Source organism: Hyla sarda, chromosome 7, assembly GCF_029499605.1.
Source record: "Hyla sarda isolate aHylSar1 chromosome 7, aHylSar1.hap1, whole genome shotgun sequence".
Taxonomy (NCBI): Eukaryota; Metazoa; Chordata; class Amphibia; order Anura; family Hylidae; genus Hyla; species Hyla sarda.
The window spans coordinates 228,438,331-228,464,049 of record NC_079195.1 but is presented as its reverse complement, the minus strand read 5'-3'; the positions used below and the strand labels follow the sequence as shown (position 1 = coordinate 228,464,049).

Below are 25,719 nucleotides of genomic sequence, written 5' to 3'. Positions count from 1 at the left end.
TACAAATTTGAAAGCTCTGGACCTAACCCTAAAAAGGTTATCCAGGAATAGATACAGTAACAGCACCGCACTTGTCCTCAGGTTGTGTGTGGTACTGCAGCTGAATTCTGCTCTTCAGCTGTTGCAAAACTACAACTCCCAGCATGCCCTGATAGCCTTACAAAAGTGTTTTTATTCTTGAAGACGTTGTTTCCCAAACAGGGGGCCTCCAACTGTTGCAAAACTACAACTCCCAGCATGCCCTGATAGCATTACAAAAGTGTTTTTATTCTTGAAGACAGAGTTTCCCAATCAGGGTGCCTCCAACTGTTGCAAAACTACAACTCCCAGCATGCCCGGACAGCCTTTGGCTGTCCGGGCATGCTGGGAGTTGTAATTTTGCAATATCTGAAGGCACCCTGGTTGGGAATCACACTACCTGCTGCAAAACTACAACTCCCAGCATTCCCTTACAGACTTGCAAAAGTGTTTTCATCCTTAAAGGCAGTGTTTCCTAAATAGGGTGCCTCCAGCTGTTGCAAAACTACAACTCCCAGCATTCTGGGACAGCCAAAGGCCAGTGTTTCCCAACCATTGGGCCTCCAGCTGTTGCCAAACTACAACTCCCAGCATGCCCGGTCAGCCTTTGCAAAAGTGTTTTATCCTTAAAGGCAGTGTTTTCCAATAAGGGTGCCTTCAGCTGTTGCAAAACTACAACTCCCAGCATGCCTGGACAGCATTTTTTTCATCCTTAAAGGCAGTGTTTCCTAACCAGGGTGCCTCCAGCTGTTTCAAAACTACAACTCCCAGCATTCTGGGACAGCCAAAGGACAGTGTTTGCCAACCAGTGTGCCTCCAGCTGTTGCAAAACCAACTCCCAGCATGCCCGGACAGCCTTTGCAAAAGTGTTTTATCCAGTGTTTTCCAATAAGGGTGCCTTCAGCTGTTGCAAAACTACAACTCCCAGCATGCCCGGACAGCCTTTGGCTGTCCGGGCATGCTGAGAGTTGTAGTTTTGCAACATATTTAGTCACCCTGGCTAGTAATCACTGCTTTAAGGTAATGTTTTTCAACCTGTGGTTTCCAGTCTGCTGAAAAACTACAACTCCCAGCATGCTCTGAAAGCCTTCGGCCCTCTGGGCATGCTGGGAGTTGTGGTTGCGCAACATCTGGAGGCACCCTGGTTGGAAAAAACTGCTGACTTCAATGATATATATATACTTTTGCAAGGCTGTCATGGCATGCTGAGAGTTGTAGTCCTACACCAGCTGGAGAGTTTTGCACTTGTAGCTGTAATTTGCTGCTCAGACCATAAAGGGTTACTTTGGCGGATGCAGGGAAGAAATGTCAGATGTGACACACGAGATAGCGATGTCACCGGTGATTATGTTGCGTTTCGACATCGCGTCCTAATTAAGACGACGCTCTGACAAATGTCGCCATCTAATCCAACCGTCCGCCAGCGCTGATCGCGACCAAAGGAAATGTCAAAGGCGAAAAAATGTGCGAAAAATTATACAAAGAAAAGAGAATCTGTGATATATTCTGCGTCCTCCAACCTCAAACTACTGGAAAAGGTGAAAAAATAGACACAAAATGTAAATACAGACATGGAGCCGCAGAGACATGGAGCCGCAGAGACATGGAGCCACCGAGACATGGAGCCGCCGAGATATGGAGCCGCAGAGACATGGAGCCACCGAGACATGGAGCCGCAGAGACATGGAGCCGCAAAGACATGGAGCCGCAGAGACATGGAGCCGCAGAGACACGGAGACATGGAGCCGCAGAGACATGGAGCCACAGAGACATGGAGCCACAGAGACATGGAGCTGCAGAGACATGGAGCCACAGAGACATGGAACCACAGAGACATAGAGCCACAGAGACATGGAGTCACCGAGACATATAGCGACAGAGACGTGGAGCCCCGGAGACATGGAGCCACAGAGACATGGAGCCACAGAGACATGGAGCCCCGGAGACATGGAGCTGCAGAGACATGGAGCCCCGGAGACATGGAGCCACAGAGACATGGAGCTGCAGAGACATGGAGCCCCGGAGACATGGAGCCACAGAGACATGGAGCCACAGAGACATGGAGCCACAGAGACATGAAGCCACAGAGACAAGGAGCCACCGAGACATGGAGCCGCAGAGACATGGAGCCACAGAGACATGGAGCCGCAGAGACATGGAGCCCTGGAGACAGGGAGCCACAGAGACATGGAGCCACAGAGACATGGAGCCGCAGAGACATGGAGCCGCAGAGACATGGAGCCATAGAGACATGGAGCCATAGAGATATGGAGCCATAGAGACATGGAGCCATAGAGACATAGAGCCGCAGAGACATGGAGATGTTTCCGGCTGTGAAAACATTCAGATGTGTGAAATGTCTGTCTGTGTTTTTCATATGGACATTCCGCACATCTTTGGCCGTGCTAACATAATTCTATGGAATGAACAAAGTGGACACGCTGCTGCACATCTATATTTCAATATATCTATCTCATATCTATCTATCTATCTCCTATCTATCTATCTATCTATCTACCTATCTCATATCTATCTCATATCTATCTATCTATCTCATATCTAATTATTATCTGTTTATCTATCTATCTCATATCTATCTCTATCTCATATCTATCTATCTTATATCTAATTATCTATCTATCTCATATCTATCTATCTATCTATCTATCTATCTATCTATCTATCTAACCAAAGAATAAGTTGGCCAACACTATTGATTCCAAACTATTATATGGACCTGGCCTACAGGTGCAGGCTGCTGGGCTAAATATACAGCAACAGGAGAATACAGCAGCACACTGCCAGCACAAGGATATAGAAAAAAACATGAGTATATAGATAGAACATGAAAAGCTAAGAAATTATGAGGTACTTAGCTTGCAAATTTTGCGGCCAAATAGCTTGGACCGTCCCACCATGGTAAGGTGACCTCATTCTGGGACGGACCCTACACTATGAATATGCCTCTGTGTGATCAGTTCAGCAGGCATTGCAGGATCTGAAACATCCTCATAATTTCAAAGTTTCATATTTTCATTTATTGCATTACAGCTGTATAGCTTTTCATGTTTTATCTATATACTCATGTTTTATCTATATCTTTGTGCTAGCATTGTGCTGCTGTATTCTCCTGTTGCTGTATCTATCTATCTCATATCTATCTCATATCTATCTCATATCTATCTATCTATCTATCTATCTCATATCTATCTATCTATCTATCTATCTATCTATCTCATATCTATCTATCTCATATCTATCTATCTATCTATCTCATATCTATCTATCTATCTCATGTCTATCTATCTCATATCTATCTATCTCATATCTATCTATCTATCTCATATCTCTCTCATATCCATCTATCTATCTCATATATATCTATCTCATATCTATATATCTCATATCTATCTATCTATCTCATATCTATTTATCTATGAAGTCCAAAGAGCAGCACAACCGCTGAAGAATCCGGTTCTAGGTTAGGTGCACGCCGTCATGGGATTCCTGGTCAAGGAGTCCGGTTAGATCCACGTGGAAAAGACCGCAGCACACAGGAGTAGTTCAAAAAAACGTAGAAGTGTTTATTACGTCCTGTTTTATTTTTTGATGATGCAATAAACAATTCTACGTTTTTTTGAACTACTCCTGTGTGCTGCGGTCTTTTCCACGTGGATCCATTTATCTATCTTTCTATCATATCTAGTCAGCAGCAAACAAATTGAAAAAGTGCAAATCCCTTCTTGCTATCTAAACCATTATTATTATTATTATTGTTATTATTATTATTGTTATTATTATTATTATTGTTATTATTATTATTATTATTATTATTATTATTATTATTATTATTATTATTATTATTATTACTACTATATACATGATCTTGTTTATCTTAAGATTCTCTGTAGATTTCAAGCGCATAAAACAATTGATATTTTCCTTGCAGTCGTGTATATCGGTTGGGGTTCACCATGATTTGGTTTTTATTATATGTATTTGTGTCAAACCTGGTTCTTAATGCATTAGTACCGTACGTCCTTATGTGGGTAGTTATACCATTATACTATTTCAGGCTTTAATGGTCTGTGCAGGTTTTTTCATGTTGATCTGATCTGCTTAGGTAATTTTTGTGCAGATCGAGGCGACCCCCCCCCCCCCCAATAACTACAATATGGGGGTTCGTGTGTCCAGATGACTGAGGATGTCCTAACTTTAAAGGGGTACTCCATTGGAAAACATTTTTTTTTTTTATTAACTGGTGCCAGACATTTAAATGTATATGTAAATGACTTCTATTAAAAAATCTTAATCCTTCCAATACTTATCAGCTGCTGTCATGATCCACAGGAAGTTATTTTCTTGTAGAATTTCCTCTCTGCCTGACCACAGTGCTCTCTGCTGACACCTCTGTCCATTTTAGGAACTGTCCAGAGTAGGAGCAAATCCACATAGAAAACCTCTCCTGCTCTAGACTGTTCCTCAAATGGACAGAGGTGTCAGCAGAGAGCACTGTGGTCAGACAGAAAGGAAATTCTACAAGAAAAGAACTTCCCGTGGATCATGACAGCAGCTGATAAGTACTGGAAAGATTAAGATTTTTAATAGAAGGAATTTACAAATCTGTTTAACTTTCTGGCACCAGTTGAAAAAAAAAATGTTTTCCAGTGGAGTACCCCTTTAACCCCTTAAGGACTCAGCCCATTTTGGCCTTAAGGACTCAGACAATTTAATTTTTACGTTTTCATTTTTTCCTCCTCGCCTTCTAAAAATCATAACTCTTTTATATTTTCATCCACAGACTAGTATGAGGGCTTGTTGTTTGCGCGACCAGTTGTCCTTTGTAATGACATAACTCATTATATCATAAAATGTATGGCGCAACCAAAAAACACTATTTTTGTGGGGAAATTAAAACGAAAAACGCAATTTTGCTAATTTTGGAAGGTTTCGTTTTCACGCCGTACAATTTATGGTAAAAATGACATGTGTTCTTTATTCTGAGGGTCAATACGATTAAAATGATACCCATTATTATATACTTTTATATTATTGTTGCGCTTAAAAAAATCACAAACTTTTTAACCAAATTAGTACGTTTATAATCCCTTTATTTTGATGACCTCTAACTTTTTTATTTTTCCGTATAAGCGGCGGTATGGGGGCTCATTTTTTGCGCCATGATCTGTACTTTTTTTTGATACCACATTTGCATATAAAAAACTTTTAATACATTTTTATAATTTTTTTAAATAAAATGTATTAAAAAAGTAGGAATTTTGGACTTTTTTTTTTTTTCGTTCACGCCGTTAACCGTACGGGATCATTAACATTTTATTTTAATAGTTCGGACATTTACGCACGCGGTGATACCAAATATGTCTATAAAAAAAAATTTTTACGCTTTTTGGGGGTAAAATAGGAAAAAACGGACGTTTTACTTTTTTATTGGGGGAGGGGATTTTTCAAATTTTTTTTACTTTTACATTTTTTTACATTTTTTTTTTACACATGAATAGTCTCCATAGGGGACTATTCATAGCAATACCATGATTGCTAATACTGATCTGTTCTATGTATAGGACATAGAACAGATCAGTGTTTTCGGTGATCTTCTGCTCTGGTCTGCTCGATCACAGACCAGAGCAGGAGACGCCGGGAGCCGCATGGAGGAAGGAGAGGGGACCTCCATGCGGCGTTATGAATGATCGGATCCCCGCAGCAGCGCTGCGGGCGATCCGATCATTCATTCAAATCGCGCACTGCCGCAGATGCCGGGATCTGTATTGATCCCGGCACCTGAGGGGTTAATGGCGGACGCCCGCGGGATCGCGGGCGCCGGCCATTGCCGGCGGGTCCCTGGCTGCGATCAGCAGCCGGGATCAGCCGTGCATGACACGGGCATCGCTCCGATGCCCGCGGTTATGTTTAGGACGTAAATGTACGTCCTGGTGCGTTAAGTACCACCGCACCAGGACGTACATTTACGTCCTGCGTCCTTAAGGGGTTAAGGCTAGGTTCACACTTACGAAGCTCCGGATGGAAAAATTCAAGCCGGAGCTTCTGAGTACGGCAAATGGACAATGTCTGCGGAGTGGATTGTGCCTGAAAAATGAACAAGTTAATTCTTTTGGTGGTGGATGTGCAGCGCCGGAACGTTCGCCACAGAAATCCATAGCCAGCAATGGGATTCTGCCGCACTGGAATTTCCGAAATTAAACCATACCTGTCATAGTGCCAAAATAAAAGTGACATGTTACTCAGTACCTAATCCTTATCATGTACATATAATTTTTATGTGTCTAGGACCTATACATCCCTAACAAATAGCATTTATATGTTGCTCACTTGCTTTGTCTTCTTGCCTTATGGAGGGGGCGTGTCCATCTCTCTCCCTCACTGTGATGACTCATCTGCTCCTAGTCTGGGAGAATCCTGACAGTCTGCAAATCACTGCACAGTAGTCTTTATGCATACATTTTCTATCTGTTCCTAGTAAAGCTGGATGCTAATCAACACTATGTGTGTCATTCAGCTTTCACAGACTCCTGAATGTCTGATCAGCTTCTTTGTCATTCAGGAGTCAGAGAAAGATTTGGCTGTTCAAACATGCTGGGAGTTGTAGCTTTTCAAGAGTTGGAGCTGCAGTGTTTGTAAAGAACTGTGTTAGAATAGTATTGCCTTTAGCTGTTGCAAAACTACAACTCCCAGCATGCCCACACATCCGTTGTCTGTAGTTTTGCAAGAGCTGGAGGCACACAGCTGGAGAATATACAGCTCTAAAACAGAGTTTTACAAAGATTGTACCCCAGCTGTTGTAAAACTACAACTCCCATCATGGGATCATGGGAGTTGTAGTTTAGGAACAGCTGAAGGCTGTATTGGTGCAATAGTGATCTAGTATACTGGATACCAACATGCTTTACGGCCGGTATCCAGTATGCTGCAAAATACAAAGTAGTCTGTCTGCATAAAGACAGATGACCCCTAGTGGTGGCTATTTTCATTTTAGATTTTTTAGTAAAATTGACATTTTTTTTTTTATAAATGTATATTGAAATAAGTCATCTTATCAGTAGTACTACAAAATATAAAAGTTTTTCTTAATGACAGTGCCTCTTTAAGTGGAATAACGGTCGAAAAATTCTGTAGTGTGAATATAGCCTAATACTAAAGTGGGATGAGAGTATCTTGTGCCTTGATGTGGAGAATCACAAACAACACTTTTTCCCAACCAGGGTGCCTTCAGCTGTTGCAAAACTACAACTCCCAGCATGACCGGACAGCCTTCGGCTGTCCGGGCATGCTGGGAGTTGTAGTTTTGCAACAGCTGTAGGCACCCTGGTTGGGAAACATTGACATACAAGGTGCAGGCTCCTCAACAGCAGAACAGGGAATTTCAGGAGAGGAATGTACTGATATAAGGGTACTACATGTTATCATATCCAGGCAATAATAATATTAGATACAAAGATATCACAGATCACGAGAAAATAACACGACTCCCTAAAAACACAATTCCAACACAGTTCTTTCACAACAGTTCACACAAGACACCTTGGTGATGGACTGACAGCGTCCTGAACAGCGTAAGCGTCCATTGATGTCAACAGAAAGAAGGGCCGGCAATTAAATTTTGCTACACCGGAATTTTCAACCAAAATTCTTAAGTAGAATTCTAGTGGGAAATTTGGTAGTGTGAACCTTACCTAATACTGAAGTGGGATGAGAACAGAGTATATCAGGAGAGGAATGTACAGATATAAGGGTACTACATGTTATCAGATCCAGGTTATAATAATATTAGATACAAAGATATCACAGATCACGAGAAAATAACACGACTCCCTAAAAACACAATTCTGACACAATTCTTTCGCAACAGAAGATAAAACACCTTGGTGATGGACTGACAATGTCCTGAACAGCGTAAGCGTCCATTGATGTCAACAGAAAGAAGGGCCGGCAATGAGATTCTGCTACACTGGATTTTCCGACCAAAATTCTTAAGCAGAATTCTAGTCGGAAATTCCGTAGTGTGAACATAACATAATACTAAAGTGGGATGAGAACAGAGCCTTTCAAGAGAGGAATGTACTGATATAAGGGTACTACTACATGTTATCAGATCCAGGTTATAATAATATTAGATACAAAGATATCACAGATCACAAGAAAATAACACGACTCCCTAAAAACACAATTACAACACAGTTCTTTCACAACAGTTCACACAAGACACCTTGGTGATGGACTGACAGCGTCCTGAACAGCGTAAGCGTCCATTGATGTCAACAGAAAGAAGGGCCGGCAATTAAATTTTGCTACACCAGAATTTTCAACCAAAATTCTTAAGTAGAATTCTAGTCGGAAATTCCGTAGTGTGAACCTGACCTAATACTAAGTGGGATGAGAACAGAGTATATCAGGAGAGGAATGTACTGATATAAGGGTACTACATGTTATCAGATCCAGGTTATAATAATATTAGATACAAAGATATCACAGATCACGAGAAAATAACAAGACTACCTAAAAACACAATTCTGACACAATTCTTTCACAATAATTTACATAAGACAACTTGGTGATGGACTGACAGTGTCCTGAACAGCGTAAGCGTCCATTGATGTCAACAGAAAGAAGGGCCGGCAATGAAATTCTGCTACAACGGTATATCCAACCAAAATTCTTAAGTAGAATTCTAGTCGGAAATTCCGTAGTGTGAACCTTACCTAATACTAAAGTGGGATGAGAACAGAGCCTTTCATGAGAGGAATGTACTGATATAAGGGTACTACTACATGTTATCAATGTCCTGAACAGCGTAAGCGTCCGTTGATGTCAACAGAAAGAAGGGCCGGCAATGAGATTCTGCTACATCGGAATTTCCGTGGGAAATTAAGTGGAAATAAGGTCAAAAAAATACTGTAGTGTGAACCTAGCCTAACACTAAAGAGGGATGAGATTATCTTGTTCCTTGATGTGGAGAATCACATGCAACACTGTTCCCAACCGGGGTGCCTCCAGCTGTTGCAAAACTACAACTCCCAGCATGCCCGGACAGCTTTGGCTGTCCGGGCATGCTGGGAGTTGTAGTTTTGCAACAGCTGGAAGCATCCCGGTTGGGAAACACTGACATACAAGGTGCAGGCTCCTCAACAGCAGAACAGAGTATTTCAGGAGAGGAATGTACAGATATAATGGTACTACATGTTATCAGATCCAGGTTATAATAATATTAGATACAAAGCTATCACAGATCACGAGAAAATAACACGACTGCCTAAAAACACAATTCCAACACAGTTCTTTCACAACAGTTCACACAAGACACCTTGGTGATGGACTGACAGCGTCCTGAACAGCGTAAGCGTCCATTGATGTCAACGAGATGTCAATGAGACTAGATACCAGGGCCATCACGGATCACGAAAATTTCCTTCCTAAAAACACAATTCTGACAACTTTCGTGACAGTTCACATAAGACAACTTGATGAAAGACTGACAGCACCCTGAACAGCGTAAGCGACCATTGATGTCAACAGAAAGAAGGGGTTCACGTTTATATTGAGGCTTGTGTGAAGTCACCTCACATTATAGGGGTAGTCTAAAATTAGAATTTTTATTTTTTGTAGGAACAGCGCCACTCTTGTGCATAGGCTGTGTCTGGTACTGCAGCTGAAAGCGGCTGGAGTGTAATGCCGATGGACAAGTTTGATGCTGTACCAGACAACCCCATAAAACATTAGAGAGTCATAGAGAGTCAATATGGCAGCCTCCTGACACCCACACCTAAGGGGCCGTCATGTTATTCAGGGGCCATAAAAAGCCATTTAACTCTCCGAGCTATAATATGGTAACGGAACACAGTGATATCTTATCATAGAGGCAAATATATCAATAGAAATGTCTTAAGATAAGAAATGATACGTACACTTATCGGCTGACTTTTTGGCACGTCATAGACACCTTCTTTCTTATGGCTGGTAGGAACCTAGAATTAAGTCAGATATGTTCTAGGTAAATATGGAATGTAAATGTATCACAGTCACACACAGAACAGATATGACAAATACAAGACGGACATCGCTGGCTGCAGTAAAGCGATTCACACCCAGAATGGACATGGTGCAAACCAGATCTATCCTGAGAGCAAGAAAAGTCATTGTACAATCAACGAGACACAATAAAAAAAGAGAATAAATAAACTAAAATATAAAATACAATAATGGTCAGAATAAAGGAGCAGTTACAGGCCGAACCTAAATGTGGACCTCCCTCTATCCAAGTGTTTCCCAACCGGGGCGCCGCTAGCTAATGCAAAACTACAACTCCCAGCATGCCAGGATAGCCGCTGATATAGACGATAGACATAAAGATATGAGATAGATAGATATGAGATAGATATGAGATAGATAGATAGATATGAGATAGATAGATATGAGATAGATAGATAGATATGAGATAGATAGATAGATAGATAGATATGAGATAGATAGATATGAGATAGATAGATAGATAGATAGATATGAGATAGATAGATATGAGATAGATATGAGATGGATAGATATAAGATAGATGGATATGAGATAGACAGATATGAGATAGACAGATATGAGATAGATAGATAGATAGATAGACAAAGAATAAGTCAGCCAGCACTTTAGTTGATACCAAACTATTATATGGACCTGGCCTACAGGTGCACGCTACTAGGCTAAATATACAGCAACAGAAGAATACAGCAGCACACTGCCAGCACAAGGATATAGGTGAAACATGAACATGCAGATAAAACATGGAGAGGGTCCGTCCCAATAAGGTCACCTTATCGCGGTGGGATGGTCCAAGCTATTTGACCGCCGGCGGAGACAAATTTGCGAGCTAAGTGCCTCACTATTTCATAGTTTCACATTTGCATCTATTACACCATAGCTGTATAGATCTCCATGTTTATCTGCATGTTCATGTTTCACCTATATCCTTGTGCTGGCAGTGTGCTGCTGTATTCTTCTGCTGCTAGATAGATAGATAGATAGATATAGATAGATATGAGATAGATAGATATGAGATAGATATGAGATAGATATGAGATAGATAGATAGATAGATAGATAGATAGATATGAGATAGATATGAGATAGATATGAGATAGATATGAGATAGATATAGATAGATAGATATGAGATAGATAGATAGATAGATATGAGATAGATATGAGATATATAGATATGAGATAGATATGAGAGAGATATAGATAGATAGATATGAGAAAGATAGATAGATAGATATGGGATAGATAATTAGACCATGCTGGACAGTCTCATTACCAGCCTGAATGTCTCGATTCAGAGATTTTAATAGTTATACATAGTAAAACACTGCTGGGAGGACATATATCATCAGCAGCACAGAGTATTTCAGGAAGGAGCTGATCATGTGGGGGCAGTGATGATGATAGTGAGGACAATGCTGGATTCTATGTAACATGAGAGGAAGTAAGACAAGGGGCTCCCAGATCAGTGTTATCCAGCAGCACAGAGTATTTCAGGACAGAGTGCGGGCTGTGGGGGCAGTGACCTCTCATGTGATGATGTTACTGATGCACTTGGCCAGGATAGTGTTATGGGATAAGAAGGGGAATCTACACACGTAGGAGCTGACAGAATGAATAGGATTCCAGCAGCACAGAGGATTAAAGGAGGGAAGGGTGACCATGATGTGAGGGGTCCCAGACTGGGACTATCATAGGGCACCATTCTATTTAGACTGAACTGAACATGAAGTATATGAAACATTAAAATGTGTCCAAATTGTCATTGTATACCCTAATAATATAAGAAATACATTGTGACAATATTATCACTAACAAAACACAACAAAATGAGTGAATGAAAAATTCTACAAAGAGAAAATCACTGGAGGAGTCAGGGACAAAGGACGGGGACATCACTAATCAGGATCAATAAAACCATGCGGATCCCCTATATATATGAGGGGCCATATATGGGGACAGAGACCTCTGTATAACACAAATCTCCTAAAAGATGAACCGTAAGGTAAAATATACAGGTCCCAACCCAAGAGGAATAATACACAACCCCTACTGATATCTGATAATGTCTAAGACACCCCAAAAACATACACTAATCCCGATTATACAGTCTACACAACATGGGGGACGTGATGACAATGGAAATGGAGAGTATGATCATCTCTGATCACAATGTTATCGTTTATAGACATAGTACATGAAGAGAAATCCTGTATTATAATCAAAAGCTGCACTTACTATTCTGCTGGTGAGGTCACTGTGTACATACATTACATTACTTATCCTGTACTGATCCTGAGTTATATCCTGTATTATACTCCAGAGCTGCACTCACTATTCTGCTGGTGAGGTCACTGTGTACATACATTACATTACTTATCCTGTACTGATCCTGAGTTATATCCTGTATTATACTCCAGAGCTATACTCACTATTCTGCTGGTGAGATCACTATGTACATACATTACATTACTTATCCTGTACTGATCCTGAGTTATATCCTGTATTATACTCCAGAGCTGTACTCACTATTCTGCTGGTGAGATCACTGTGTATATACATTACATTACTTATCCTGTACTGATCCTGAGTTATATCCTGTATTATACCCCAGAGCTGTACTCACTATTCTGCTGGTGAGGTCACTGTGTATATACATTACATTACTTATCCTGTACTGATCCTGAGTTATACCCTGTATTATACTCCAGAGCTGCATTCACTATTCTGCTGGTGAGGTCACTATGTACATACATTACATTACTTATCCTCTACTGATCCTGAGTTATATCCTGTATTATACTCCAGAGCTGTACTCACTATTCTGCTGGTGAGATCACTGTGTACATACATTACATTACTTATCCTGTACTGATCCTGAATTATATCCTGTATTATACTCCAGAGCTGTACTCACTATTCTGCTGGTGAGATCACTGTGTACATACATGACATTACTTATCCTGTACTGATCCTGACTTATATCCTGTATTATACTCCAGAGCTGTACTCACTATTCTGCTGGTGAGGTCACTGTGTACATACATTACATTACTTATCCTGTACTGATCCTGAGTTATATCCTGTATTATACTCCAAAGCTGTACTCACTATTCTGCTGGTGAGATCACTGTGTACATACATTACATTACTGATCCGGTACTGATCCTGAGTTATATCCTGTATTATACCCCAGAGCTGTACTCACTATTCTGCTGGTGAGATCACTGTGTACATACATTACATTACTGATCCGGTACTGATCCTGAGTTATATCCTGTATTATACTCCAGAGCTGTACTCACTATTCTGCTGGTGAGATCACTGTGTACATACATTACATTACTGATCCGGTACTGATCCTGAGTTATATCCTGCTTATATTCTGCTTGTTACAGTTAGAATCCTTGGGAGAGATTGATACATATGTTGTGTTTGTATTTTTTGCCATCTCCAGGATAATACATATTCATATACATATAACACAGCGCCAAATTGTAACATTAAAGAACATGCAGGCAATGATGCATAACTTAATATAGTAAAGTCAACAGCATAAGTCCTAATATTATTCAGTAAAATCTGTAAAACAATTATCAGAATGATTTCCCTGGTAAATACAAATGTTCCGCAGTGTATTAACATCATATACAAGGGGGGGGGGGGGGCTGACACTAAGAAAACTCCTAATATAAAGGTCACAGTCACTATAATCCATATTCAGGCTGCACAGGACTTTGCCTAATTTTAAAGAATATTTAGAAAGTTTTATTGGATTTTCTGTATTTCCAGGGTCAATGTCGCAGTCAAATTAAAATATAATATCAAACATAATTTATTACTCAGCTTCTTAAAGGAGCAAATCCAGTCATGTATGAAATGTGAGTATATACTTCACTGTTACTCTGTACATAGGGGACAGTATTATAGTAGTTATATTCTTGTATATAGGAGCAGAATTATAGTAGTTATATTCTTGTATATAGGAGCAGTATTATAGTAGTTATATTCTTGTATATAGGAGCAGTATTATAGTAGTTATATTCTTGTATATAGGAACATTATTATAGTAGTTATATTCTTGTATATAGGAGACAGTATTATAGTAGTTATATTCTTGTATATAGGAGCAGTATTATAGCAGTTATATTCTTGTATATAGGAGCAGTATTATAGTAGTTATATTCTTGTATATAGGAGCAGTATTATAGTAGTTATATTCTTGTATATAGGAGACAGTATTATAGTAGTTATATTCTTGTATATAGGAGACAGTATTATAGTAGTTATATTCTTGTATATAGGAGCAGTATTATAGTAGTTATATTCTTGTATATAGGAGCAGTATTATCGTAGTTATATTCTTGTATATAGGAGCAGAATTATAGAAGTTATATTCTTGTATATAGTAGCATTATTATAGTAGATATATTCTTATATATATAGGAGCAGTATTATAGAAGTAATATTCTTGTACATAGGAGCAGTATTATAGTAGTTATATTCTTGTATATAGGAGCAGTATTACAGTAGTTATATTCTTGTATATAGGAGCAGTATTATAGTAGTTATATTCTTGTATATAGGAGCAATATTATAGTAGATATATTCTTGTATATAGGAGCAATATTATAGTAGTTATATTTGTGTGTATAGGGGCAGTATTATAGTAGTTATATTATTGTATCTAGGGGAAGTATTATAGTAGTTATATTCTTGTATATAGGGGCAGCATTATAGTAGTTATATTCTTGTATATAGGAGCAGTATTATAGTAGTTATATTCTTGTATATAGGAGCAGTATTATAGTAGTTATATTCTTGTATATAGGAGTAGTATTATAGTAGTTATATTCTTGTATATAGGAACAGTATTATAGTAGTTATATTCTTGTATATAGGAGCAGTATTATAGTAGTTATATTCTTGTATATAGGAGCAGTATTATAGTAGTTATATTCTTGTATATAGGAGCAGTATTATAGTAGTTATATTCTTGTATATAGGAGCAGTATTATAGTAGTTATATTCTTGTATATAGGAGCAGTATTATAGTAGTTATATCCCTGTATATAGAAGCAGTATTATAGTAGTTATATTCTTATATATAGGAGCAGAATTATAGTAGTTATATTCTTGTATATAGGAGGCAGTACTATAGTAGTTATATTCTTGTATATAGGAGGAGGTATTATAGTAGTTAGATTTGTGTACATAGGAGGCAGTATTATAGTAGTTTTATTTGTAAATAAATAATTACATTCATGTTACTATCAGCTATGGCTGGAGTTGCTCTCTATAATATCAGGTTGTATGTGTCTTTAGTGCATTATACAGACACCAGTTTTTATTTCCTGTACACTGTATATGGCATCAGACTCTTCTTGGTTAGTATATAATGTAACACGATGAGATTATTTATATGACAAGACTAGTACCTGGTATATGCTTTCCTCTGTGTCTGGATCACGTATGGACTCGTGGCCCGCTTCAAACACTATGTACTATAACCAGCATCCAGCAAAGAAGAGAGAGCGCAAATGACAGCAGGAAAAATAGAAGAGACAGAAAGTCAGACATAAAGTGGAGAAAGCAGAATCTCAATAGTGCACATGGAGCGTCTTATAAGTCAATGGAAGCTTAAACACAAAATATAAAGTATATTAGTTGCAGTATATTTAGCATAGCCTTCGTTAACTTTTGTAATCTACCGCTATTTGCGCCACAATACGTGATCTTGCTTTAGGTTTAAAGGGGTACTCCCGTGGAACACTTTTCTTTTTAAATGAACTGGTGCCAGAAAGTTAAACAGATTTTAAATTACTTCTATTAAAAAATCTTAATCCTTCCAGTACTTTTTAGGGGCTGTATACTAAAGAGAAATCCAAAAAAGAAATGCATTACCTCTGATGTCATGACCACAGTGCTCTCTGCTGACCTCTGCTGTCCATTTTAGGAACTGTCCAGAGCAGCATATGTTTGCTATGGGCATTTTCTCCTGCTCCGGACAGTTCCTAAAATGGACAGCAGAGGTCAGCAGAGAGCACTGTGGTTATGACATCAGAGGAAATGCATTTCTTTTTTGGATTTATCTTTAGTATACAGCCCCTAAAAAATACTGGAAGGATTAAGATTTTTTAATAGAAGTGATTTACAATTCTGTTTAACTTTCTGGCATCAGTAGATTTAAAAAAAAAAAAAGTTTTCCACGGGAGTACCCCTTTAATGGGGTACTCCGGTGGAAAACTTTTTTTTTTTAAATCAACTGGTGCCAGGAAGTTAAACAGATTTGTAAATTATTTCTATTAAAATATCTTAATACTTCCGGTACTTATCAGCTGCTGTATACTACAGAGGAAATTCTTTTCTTTCTGAATTTCCTTTCTGTCTGCTGACACCTCTGACCATCTCAGGAACTGTCCAGATCATGAACAAATACACATAGCAAACCTCTCCTGCTCTGGACAGTTCCTGACATGGACAGAGGTGTCAGCAAAGAACACTGTGGTCAGATAGAAAAGAAAATTTAAAAAAGAAAAGAACTTCCTCTGTAGTATACCACAGCTGATAAGTACTGGAAGGATTAAGATTTTTTAATAGAAGTAATTTACAAATCTGTTTAACTTTCTGTCATCAGTTAACTACATTTTTTTTTCCAGTGGAGTACCCCTTTAAGTTGCTGCAGACATTTAGCAGTAAAGCATCAGTATATCACTTGGGCTAATGCATGTGGAACATCTCACTAAGGGGATAGTATTTTACCCCAAAACTGCATCTTTTTAGTAAAGTCTCCAGGACTGAGGGACCTGGACCCGGTCAATGTTATCCGGATTGGATCAGAGTCTTTATAAAGCCGATACTTCATCTGACTCCAGTAGATTAGCGCTCGCCGTGCGGACGCCGAGATGTCACACCGATGATTTACATGAACCTTTTGCCACCATCCCAACCCTTGTGGATCCAGATAATCTGATTTGACTCACTAAGCCTATTAATTCTGGATTAATAGTGGAACAATGTGACTGCCGCGAGTATCGCACAGCGCAAAATCTGAACCTACAAAAGGGAACCAACATTACTGCTCCCATTCTGTAGAACTGCGGGACCTGTATTGTGTTAGGGGGGATTGGAGGAGAGGTAATACTAGATATGGCAAAAAGAATATCTAATGGCGAGGGTCGGACAGGGCACTGGGACCGGATCTGAGAAATGTATAGGGGGGGGGGGGGGGAGGGGTAAATATATATTTTTATTATTATTAATAATAGATAAAGAAAAATGGAAATGTGATTTTATATAGAGTGTATAATTATGGCTATTGAAAGAAAAAATAAATAAAATGAAGATTTACTATGCCATAGTGTAGCACAAAGACGCGTTTCGGCGTAACACGCCGAAACGCGTCCTTGTACTACACTATGGCATAACAACTCTTCATTGTGCATTACTGGTGAGTGCTGGGTATCACCTTTCTTCTACCTGTGGCTTTACCCTATCTCGTGCACCATCGCAAATTCCAACGGAAGTGCCGACAAATCCCTATATTGTACTTGCAGGAATAAGACACCCTAGATCCTCAAAATACTTAAAGGGGTACTCCAGCGTTTTTAAATAGATATCCTAGTCAAAGGATAGGAATACCCTACGGGACCCGCCCTGTCCTGCATTACTCAGACAGAGCATTCATGAGAATGGACACTGTGTAATACTTTATCTCCCTTGTGGTGGCGCTACAGAGAAACTGACTGCTTACCGACAAGTTTCCCTACAGATCCCTGCTGATCACTTAGGGTTCCTGCACAGGGAAATGCTTTTATCAACAGCCTATTGTCTAGGATTTCCAAAAGTGGAGAATCCCTTTTAATCAACCTTGCATTAAAAAGTGGGAGGAGATTTGTGTCAATATTCAGGATGACATCATGGGTTTGGCTATGACATCAAAACTGAAATGACCATAAAAAGAAGGGCCAATGGCATATGTTATCTTGAAAGGATATTGTATTCTAATATATATATATATATATATATATATATATATATATATATATATATACACACATGAGCCTGTGTTCACATGATGCAGTTTTTCAGCACTTTTTCAGCAGGTACTCCAGGTAAAAGTGGGGAAAACTGCACCAGTGATGAGCGGCAGGGGCCATATTCGAATTTGCAATATTTTGCAAATATGTTGACAATTATTCATCCTATGTTTGCGAAATTCACATGTCCGTTCACTTTTTTTTCATGTAAAAATTTGCATAAAAATTTGCATGTGAAAAAAACAAAAAAATATGAATATTCGTCATTACGAATATATAGCATTATATTCTAAATATTTGCGAAATCGCGAAGTGCCGATATTCGCAAAAAAAACGAATATTTGTGCTCAACACTAGTGAGCACGTCATAAGTAAGTACATACAGTTTGGGGGCTAATATCCCTACAGTAGGCATTAGATGTTATATTGGGGGCTGTGGCAGGGGCATTTGTACTCTACCCTACTCTGCACCAGCTGTGTTCCCTTTGTTCTCATGAAATCCAAATATTTCCAGCGAATACGCAGATAATAAATTCTCCTCATTACGGAGGTGGACGGAGTTAGAAAAATGCAAACAATTAGCTGGAGCATTAGCCAGCCCAGACCTATACCCAAAGGGTCGTCTCATAAAAATCCCAATCTCTATTCTTAATGGCGTGCTAAAAATTAAACACTTTAATCTGGATTGGAATAATATTCAATTCCTATTTAAATAACCGAGCACTAAAATAAGATGGAACAATAGATCACGGAGCGGCCCAGACAGTAACGTAATTGGTTTTAGTTGGGGCGGATAGCAATGATATATCCTGTTTATGACCCTCTAATAAACAGTAACTGTGTATCACATTATCTCCGTTCTGCACATTTATTTACAGCAGATTGTATTGTTTCTCCGCCAGAAGAGGTTACCTGGTAAACAGGATCGTCTACATCTTCTTCCAAAATTGTCTGATGCAAGGCAAGCAGAAGGCAAAAGAAGAGCGGATATTAAAAAATAAGCAAAAGAGATTGAGAATTGTGATCGGAATGAAAGACAGGAAAGACAAAGCTGCAAATACTTTAGATCCACCGACATCGGCTGATATTAACATAACGCATGATTTACTGTAATATTACACATTGTTACAAAGGAGCAAAGAAAGTGCCCATTACTGTACCACAAAATGCAGAAGGGGTGACGCTGGGTCCCATTGCGGTACCTTAAAACCTACAAACCTGATTGTTCTGTACATGGACAAGAATTGACACTGATACATCCGAAGTACATTTACTTTGTGTGTATTATTGAGTATTATTGACCATGGACATTAGAGCAGTATCCTATGAGCTCCTTCGATGCAGTAATATTTAGGAGATAGAATCTAATCTGATTTTGTGTATGTGAGCTGTCAGAGCAAGAACGTCCAAACAATACTTCTAAAGCAAATTAATTGACTGGCCGGTTTGGATTTATTTGGTTCTGCAGATGTAGCAGCGCTCAACATACCATGTCACAAAGGGTTTTGGAAAGTGACAGCCCCAGGCCCCATTTAAAGGGGTACTCTACTGGATTTTTTAAATCAACTTGTGCCAGAAAGTTAAACAGATTTGTAATTTACTTCAATTTAAAAATCTTAACCCTTCCAGTACTTATCAGTTGTTGTATGCTCCACAGGAAGTTCTTTTCTTTTTGAATTTCTTTTCTGTCTGAGCACAGTGCTCTCTGCTGACACCTCTGTCAATTTTAGGAAGTGTCCGGAGCAGGAGAGGTTTGCTATGGGGATTTGCTCCTACTCTGAACAGTTCCTAAAACACAGAGCTGCCAGCAGAGGGCACTGTGGTCAGACAGAAAGGAAATTCAAAAAGAAAAGAACTTCCTGTAGAGCATACAACAGCTGATAAGTACAGGAAGTATTAAGATTTTTTTTTTATAGAAGTAATTTACAAATCTGTTTAACTTTCTTGCACCAGTTGATTTAAAAACAATATATATTCCCAGGGGAATACCCCTTTAATGTAGTCTAGTCACAGGTAGACTATGTTCAGTCCATTTAAGTCAATAGTCCTTGTCTACTTGTGGATATGTGATATATGAACGCAGGGTGCATGAAGGGGTAATCCAAACCCTAAAAATCTCCTATCCGAAATATAAGGGATAAGAGTTTGATCGGGGCGGGGGGGGGGGGGGGTGAGGTGGGTCAGGACCCCTGTTCACACTGCGCGGAGCACAGGGTTGGCACGTGGTCCATGCATTGTGTAAGAGGGTGCGACAGATACCTGAGCATTGTACTTGGGCTGGGACATTCACAGTTTAAATAAAAAGGGGGCTTGAGCCCTTGTCCTTTTGATGTTACTACTAAAAGTGCCCTGGCCAGTCTGGCATTATTATGCGGACATTTAAATAAATAATTATGGGAAGGGCCCCCTCTTTTTTTTTTTTTGTTCAGATCCTGCCCCCCGAAAGGTCTGTGCACGTCCCTGTACTTGGGTACCTCTGGTGCCACCATACAATGAATGAACCGCGAGCTACATGCAGCGGGGAGAGTTGAGGCCCCATTCTGGAGATCGTTGGGGGTTCCCAGATGTTTTATCCCTCCTCAATAAATAAATAAACTTTTAAGGGCTGGAATACCCCAAGTGTGAACATGGCCTAACATCAGCATGCTGAGATTTGTAGTTACACAACAGCTGGAGACCCCTGATCTAATGTCTATGGTCAGGTGGTTTATTTGTATAATTGATGTTCACCAGATCATGTGACCTCAATCCTGCAATATTCCAGCAGACACTTAAATGTAAAAAAGATACAGATAAGCGCTGTCTGGCACTGCAAGGGTGTAACTCACTAGTCACATATGTAGCATATTGCATCGAATACAGCTGGAACAACATTAACTGCTGTAGCGCGGTGGTATAAGGTAGAAAGGCATAAAATGCTTAACGTAAGTCCATAAAAAAGAAAGCACCGCACTCCCCGGGGAATCAGTGCAGATTTTCTTTATTCCATACAGAAGAAGAGGTGGGTGAACACGGCCATACCGAGCAGGCAGCTGAGACACCGTAGGCACTCACAGGTGTGGCAACTGTTTCACTCACTAACAGATGTGACAGCTGTTTCACTCACTCACAGGTGTGACAGCTGTTTCACTTACTCACAGGTGTAACAGCTGTTTCACTCACTCACAGGTGTGACAGCTGTTTCACTCACTCACAGGTGTGACAGCTGTTTCACTCGCTCACAGGTGTAACAGCTGTTTCACTCACTCACAGGTGTAAAAGCTGTTTCACTCACTCACAGGTGTGACAGCTGTTTCACTCACTCACAGGTGTGACAGCTGTTTCACTCACTCAGAGGTGTGACAGCTGTTTCACTCAGTCACAGGTGTGACAGCTGTTTCACTCACTCAGAGGTATGACAGCTGTTTCGCAGGACAGGTGTGACAGTTGTTTCACTCACTCACAGGTGTGACAGCTGTTTCACTCACTCACAGGTGTGACAGCTGTTTCACTCACTCACAGGTTTGACAGCTGTTTCACAGGACAAGCCCGCTTTGTCAGACCACGCCCAGGGCGTGGTCTGACAAAGCGGGCTTGTCCTGCGAAACAGCTGTCACATCTGAGGGTGCCTCCGGCGTCTCAACCGCCTGCTCGGTATGGGCGTGTTCACCCACCGTTTCTCCTGTATGGAATAAAGAAAATCTCACAGATTCCTCGGTGAGTGCGGTGCTTTCTTTTTTATAGACACTTGTCAAGCCCCTCGGCCGCCATAGCAGGCTGCGGCGTTCCTCCGATTTACCTGATATACGGCCTGTTCACACTGTTTATCTTTTTGTGCTTTCTTCTCCATTTCCTCTCGTTGTTTCAGTTCATAGATGAGCTGGAATAAATCTCGTAAATCCAAAATGACCGGCTCTGCCTGAAATCGGAGAACAATACCGGAAATTAGTTTTTGTTTTTCGGCTTCCATGTATCTCCTCCCTGACAGCGACAGTAACAAAACGTTTCTTAAATATTGCCTGACTTTTAGCTAACATCAGACGGTGGCACAGGGGTAGGATCTGGCGGTAAAATGTCACCAAAGGACTTGGGGAGGTTATTAATCATGGGCGGGTGAAGGGACGAGGTCTCCCACGTTGGGCGATGATGGATCCCTTCCTTGTGGCGCGGTGGCTCACGTTTAGGGATCGGGTAATGAGACGCGGAGCGGATATATAAGGGACGTAAAGCTTTGTGTCTATCTTTATACCGCATCTTATGATGAACCTTTTAAAGGATTGATGGACGACAGTGATGGAGCGTGAATCAAACATGGAGGAACCTGGAATTTCTCTTAAAGGGGTACTCCGCCCCTAGACTTCTTATCCCGTACGATCTCCCTGATGGGGACCCCCACGATCTACCTGCTGCACCCAGCGTTCATTTGGAGGGTCGGGTGCGGGGCCGGAAGCTCTTGACGGCACGGCCATGCACCGCTCATGACATCATGGTCACGCCCCCTCAATGCAAGTCTATGGGAGGGGGCGTGACTGCCGTCACGCCCCCTCCCATAGACATGCATTGAGGGGGGCATGGCCATGATGTCACAAATGGGGTGTGGCTCCGCACACCGGATGTCTGGGGTGCCACAGCCAAGATCACGGGGGTCCCCAGCGGCAGGACCCCGCGATCAGACATCTTTGGATAGGGGATAAGATGTCCAGGGGCGGAGTACCCCTTTAATAATGGTTCTTATCACAATCAAACCAGGAAGAGGCCATCTATAAAAAGAAACAATGTATCGGAGTAGATAGAAGCTTCACAAGGTGCGATACTCTGCAGCCAACAGAGTGAAGAAGAAAAAAGCGACGAGATTTACAATGAACGGGATCTATAGGGAACAGGGGAACATCATAAGGGAACCCTCTATATTAGGTCTAGTGCACGATGTCTCATCATGGTCGTCCACTCATTTGCATAGTTGGTCACATAGTGCCTAAAATTTGCAACAGATTGTTTATATAGGTGAGAATTGCAACATTGTTCTAAAGAAGCCCTCCACATGGTTGTTTTTTGCTAATATGATGCACATTCACCATCACAAGTCCTGCAGTATCATCTGTTTTACTTCAGCACAGCTGTATTCATGTGTTTCAATTATGTACCTGGATCACATGATCACCAGCCTGACCAACAGAAAATCACAGTGCTTAAAGGGGTACTCTGCTGGAAAACATTTATTTTTTTAAGTCAACTGGGTGCCAGAAAGTTAAACAGGTTTGTAAATTACTTCTATAAAAAAAAATCTTAATCCTACCAGTACTTATCAGCTGCTGTATCCTCGAGAGGAAGTTGTGTAGTTCTTTCCAATCTGACGAAAGGCTCTCTGCTGACTCCTCTGTCCATTTTAGGAACTGTCTAGAGCAGGAAAGGTCAGACTGGAAAGAACTACACAACTTCCTGGGGAGCATACAGCAGCTGATAAGTACTGGGTTGATTCAGATTTTTTAATAGAAGGTGTTTACAAACCTGATTAACTTTCTGGCACCAGTTGATTAAATTTTTTTTTTTCCAGTTGAGTACCCCTTTAATGTGTAAGAGGAGGTGGTCAGTCCTGGGTTGCTAATTTACTGTAAATTGCTGGTATTCTATGAGATTAGGATATATAGTTTTATACCTCCCCTCCAGCTCTATCTGTATACTGCTGCTATCTCTATGGGATCATGATATATAGTAGTTGTACACCTCCCCTTCCATCTCTATCTGTATACTGCTGCTGCTATATCTATGGGATCAGGATATATAGTAGTCATACACCTCCCCTCCAGCTCCATCTGTATACTGCTGCTATCTCTATTGGATCAGGAAATATAGTAGTTATACACCTCCTCTCCACCTCTATCTGTATACTGCTGCTATCTCTATGGGATCAGGATATATAGTAGTTATACACCCTCCACCTATTGAAGTAGGACAGGCTCCCTCTAAAAACCTGACTAGTGATGTAATGTCTTGGGCCGCACTGCAACCTGGGAAAACCTGAGACCTGAATAATTTTGTATGCTGTTAAAAATAAATATTGGGGCGAAAATCACAGAAGAATTATGAGACCACCGTGAAACACAGGTACAGACACTATATTATAAACTATACTAACTTTACAGCCCTTGTAGCATTGTCAGATAAAAACAATATAAATAAAATAAAAAATCCTGGAATACCCCTTTAATACTGACAAATGTTACCATACATATATACAACTTATAGAGGACATTGTGACAGTAAAGGGTTAATGGAATCTTGGTGACCCTTAAAAGGAACCTATTAGGAAAACTGATACAATGTGATACAATGAAACGTCTGCACTTACCGCCTGGGCGGTCTTTATTGCCACAAATCGGTGGTTTCCCTCCTTCCCGCACACGTATCCGAACGCCCGGTGGTCCGTAATGTCCTTCGCTATGTAGGAGATTTCATGCACGGCATGATGATGGTGGAGAACCTGGGAAAATAAATAAAAGATCCTAAGACATCCTGAAAAATAACATCAAATATTTACCGTATTTTTTGCCGTATAAGATGCACTTTTTCTTCCCCAAAACTGGGGGGGGAAGTTGGTGCGTCTTATAAGGCGAATACACACTTATCGCGGCGGTCCTTGCGGCCATCAACTGCCGGGACCCGCGGCTAATACAGGACATCACCGATCGCGGTGATGCCCTGTATTAACCCTTCAGACGCGGCTATCAAAGCTGACCGCCGCGTTTGAAGTGGAAATAACACTAACCCGGCTGTTCAGTCGGGCTGTTCGGGACCGCCGCGGTGAAATCGTGGCGTCCCGAATAGCTTACAGGACACCAGGAGGGACCTTACCTGCCTCCTCGGTGTCCGATCGGCGAATGACTGCTCTGTGCCGGGATCCCCTGCATGGCCGGCACTCTCCGTCGTCGTCATCACGTCGTCGCGCACACCGTCCCGTCATCCAATAGGAGCGGCGTGCGTAGCGACGTCATGGCGGCGACGGAAAGTGAGGCTACCGGGCAGCAGAGATGTTCCGGAGTGACAGGGAGACACCCCGGGGATGCGGCGACAGCGATGTCCAGGGCAGCGGTGACGAGCGGTAATGGGTCCGGAGCGGCGGGGACACGTGAGTATTACCTCCTATACCAGTGGTCTTCAACCTGCAGACCTCATGATGTTGCAAAACTACAACTCCCAGCATGCCCGGACAGCCAACGGCTGTCCGGGCATGCTGGGAGTTGTAGTTTTGCAACATCTGAAGGTCCGCAGGTTGAAGATCACTGTCCTATAATTTACATTGTATTTGGTTCAGAATCTTTATTTTTTAGAGTTTTATCCTATAAAATTAGGTGCGTCTTATATGACGAAAAATACGATATCCTTTATTAGACAAACAATTGTTTAAAAATACATAATAATAATGCTAGGAATGTGTGGGAGTTTTCCGTCCCTTTTGGACTGTTTAATAGTTTTCTGTTGTTTGTGTAACTTTCGGAAGTGACGGGCGCAACTTAAAAAATTTTGTGCAGCAACTGGGAAAAACACACACTGCAGGTTTCGCACTGCGCAAAAATCTGTGTATAATCATTAAAGGAGTACTCCAGGATATGAAAACGTATCCCCTAT

The 25,719-nt window shown here is 40.7% G+C and overlaps 1 protein-coding gene across 7 annotated transcripts in view; it reads right to left on the bottom strand.

Moving 5' to 3' along the window:
* Positions 1-25,719, bottom strand: part of DAB1 (DAB adaptor protein 1) — a 705,741-nt gene that overhangs the window by 69,328 nt on the left and 610,694 nt on the right. For 6 of the 7 annotated variants that reach the window (XM_056532962.1, XM_056532964.1, XM_056532961.1 and 3 more), the window contains 5 exons: positions 24,443-24,574; positions 21,893-22,012; positions 19,027-19,065; positions 15,514-15,579; positions 9,957-10,016 (listed from right to left, as the gene is read on the bottom strand). In XM_056532962.1, the coding sequence (XP_056388937.1) occupies positions 9,957-10,016; positions 15,514-15,579; positions 19,027-19,065; positions 21,893-22,012; positions 24,443-24,574 (417 nt within the window). The remainder of the gene's footprint in view (positions 1-9,956; positions 10,017-15,513; positions 15,580-19,026; positions 19,066-21,892; positions 22,013-24,442; positions 24,575-25,719) is intronic. The other variant, XM_056532963.1, reaches the window with a different exon arrangement.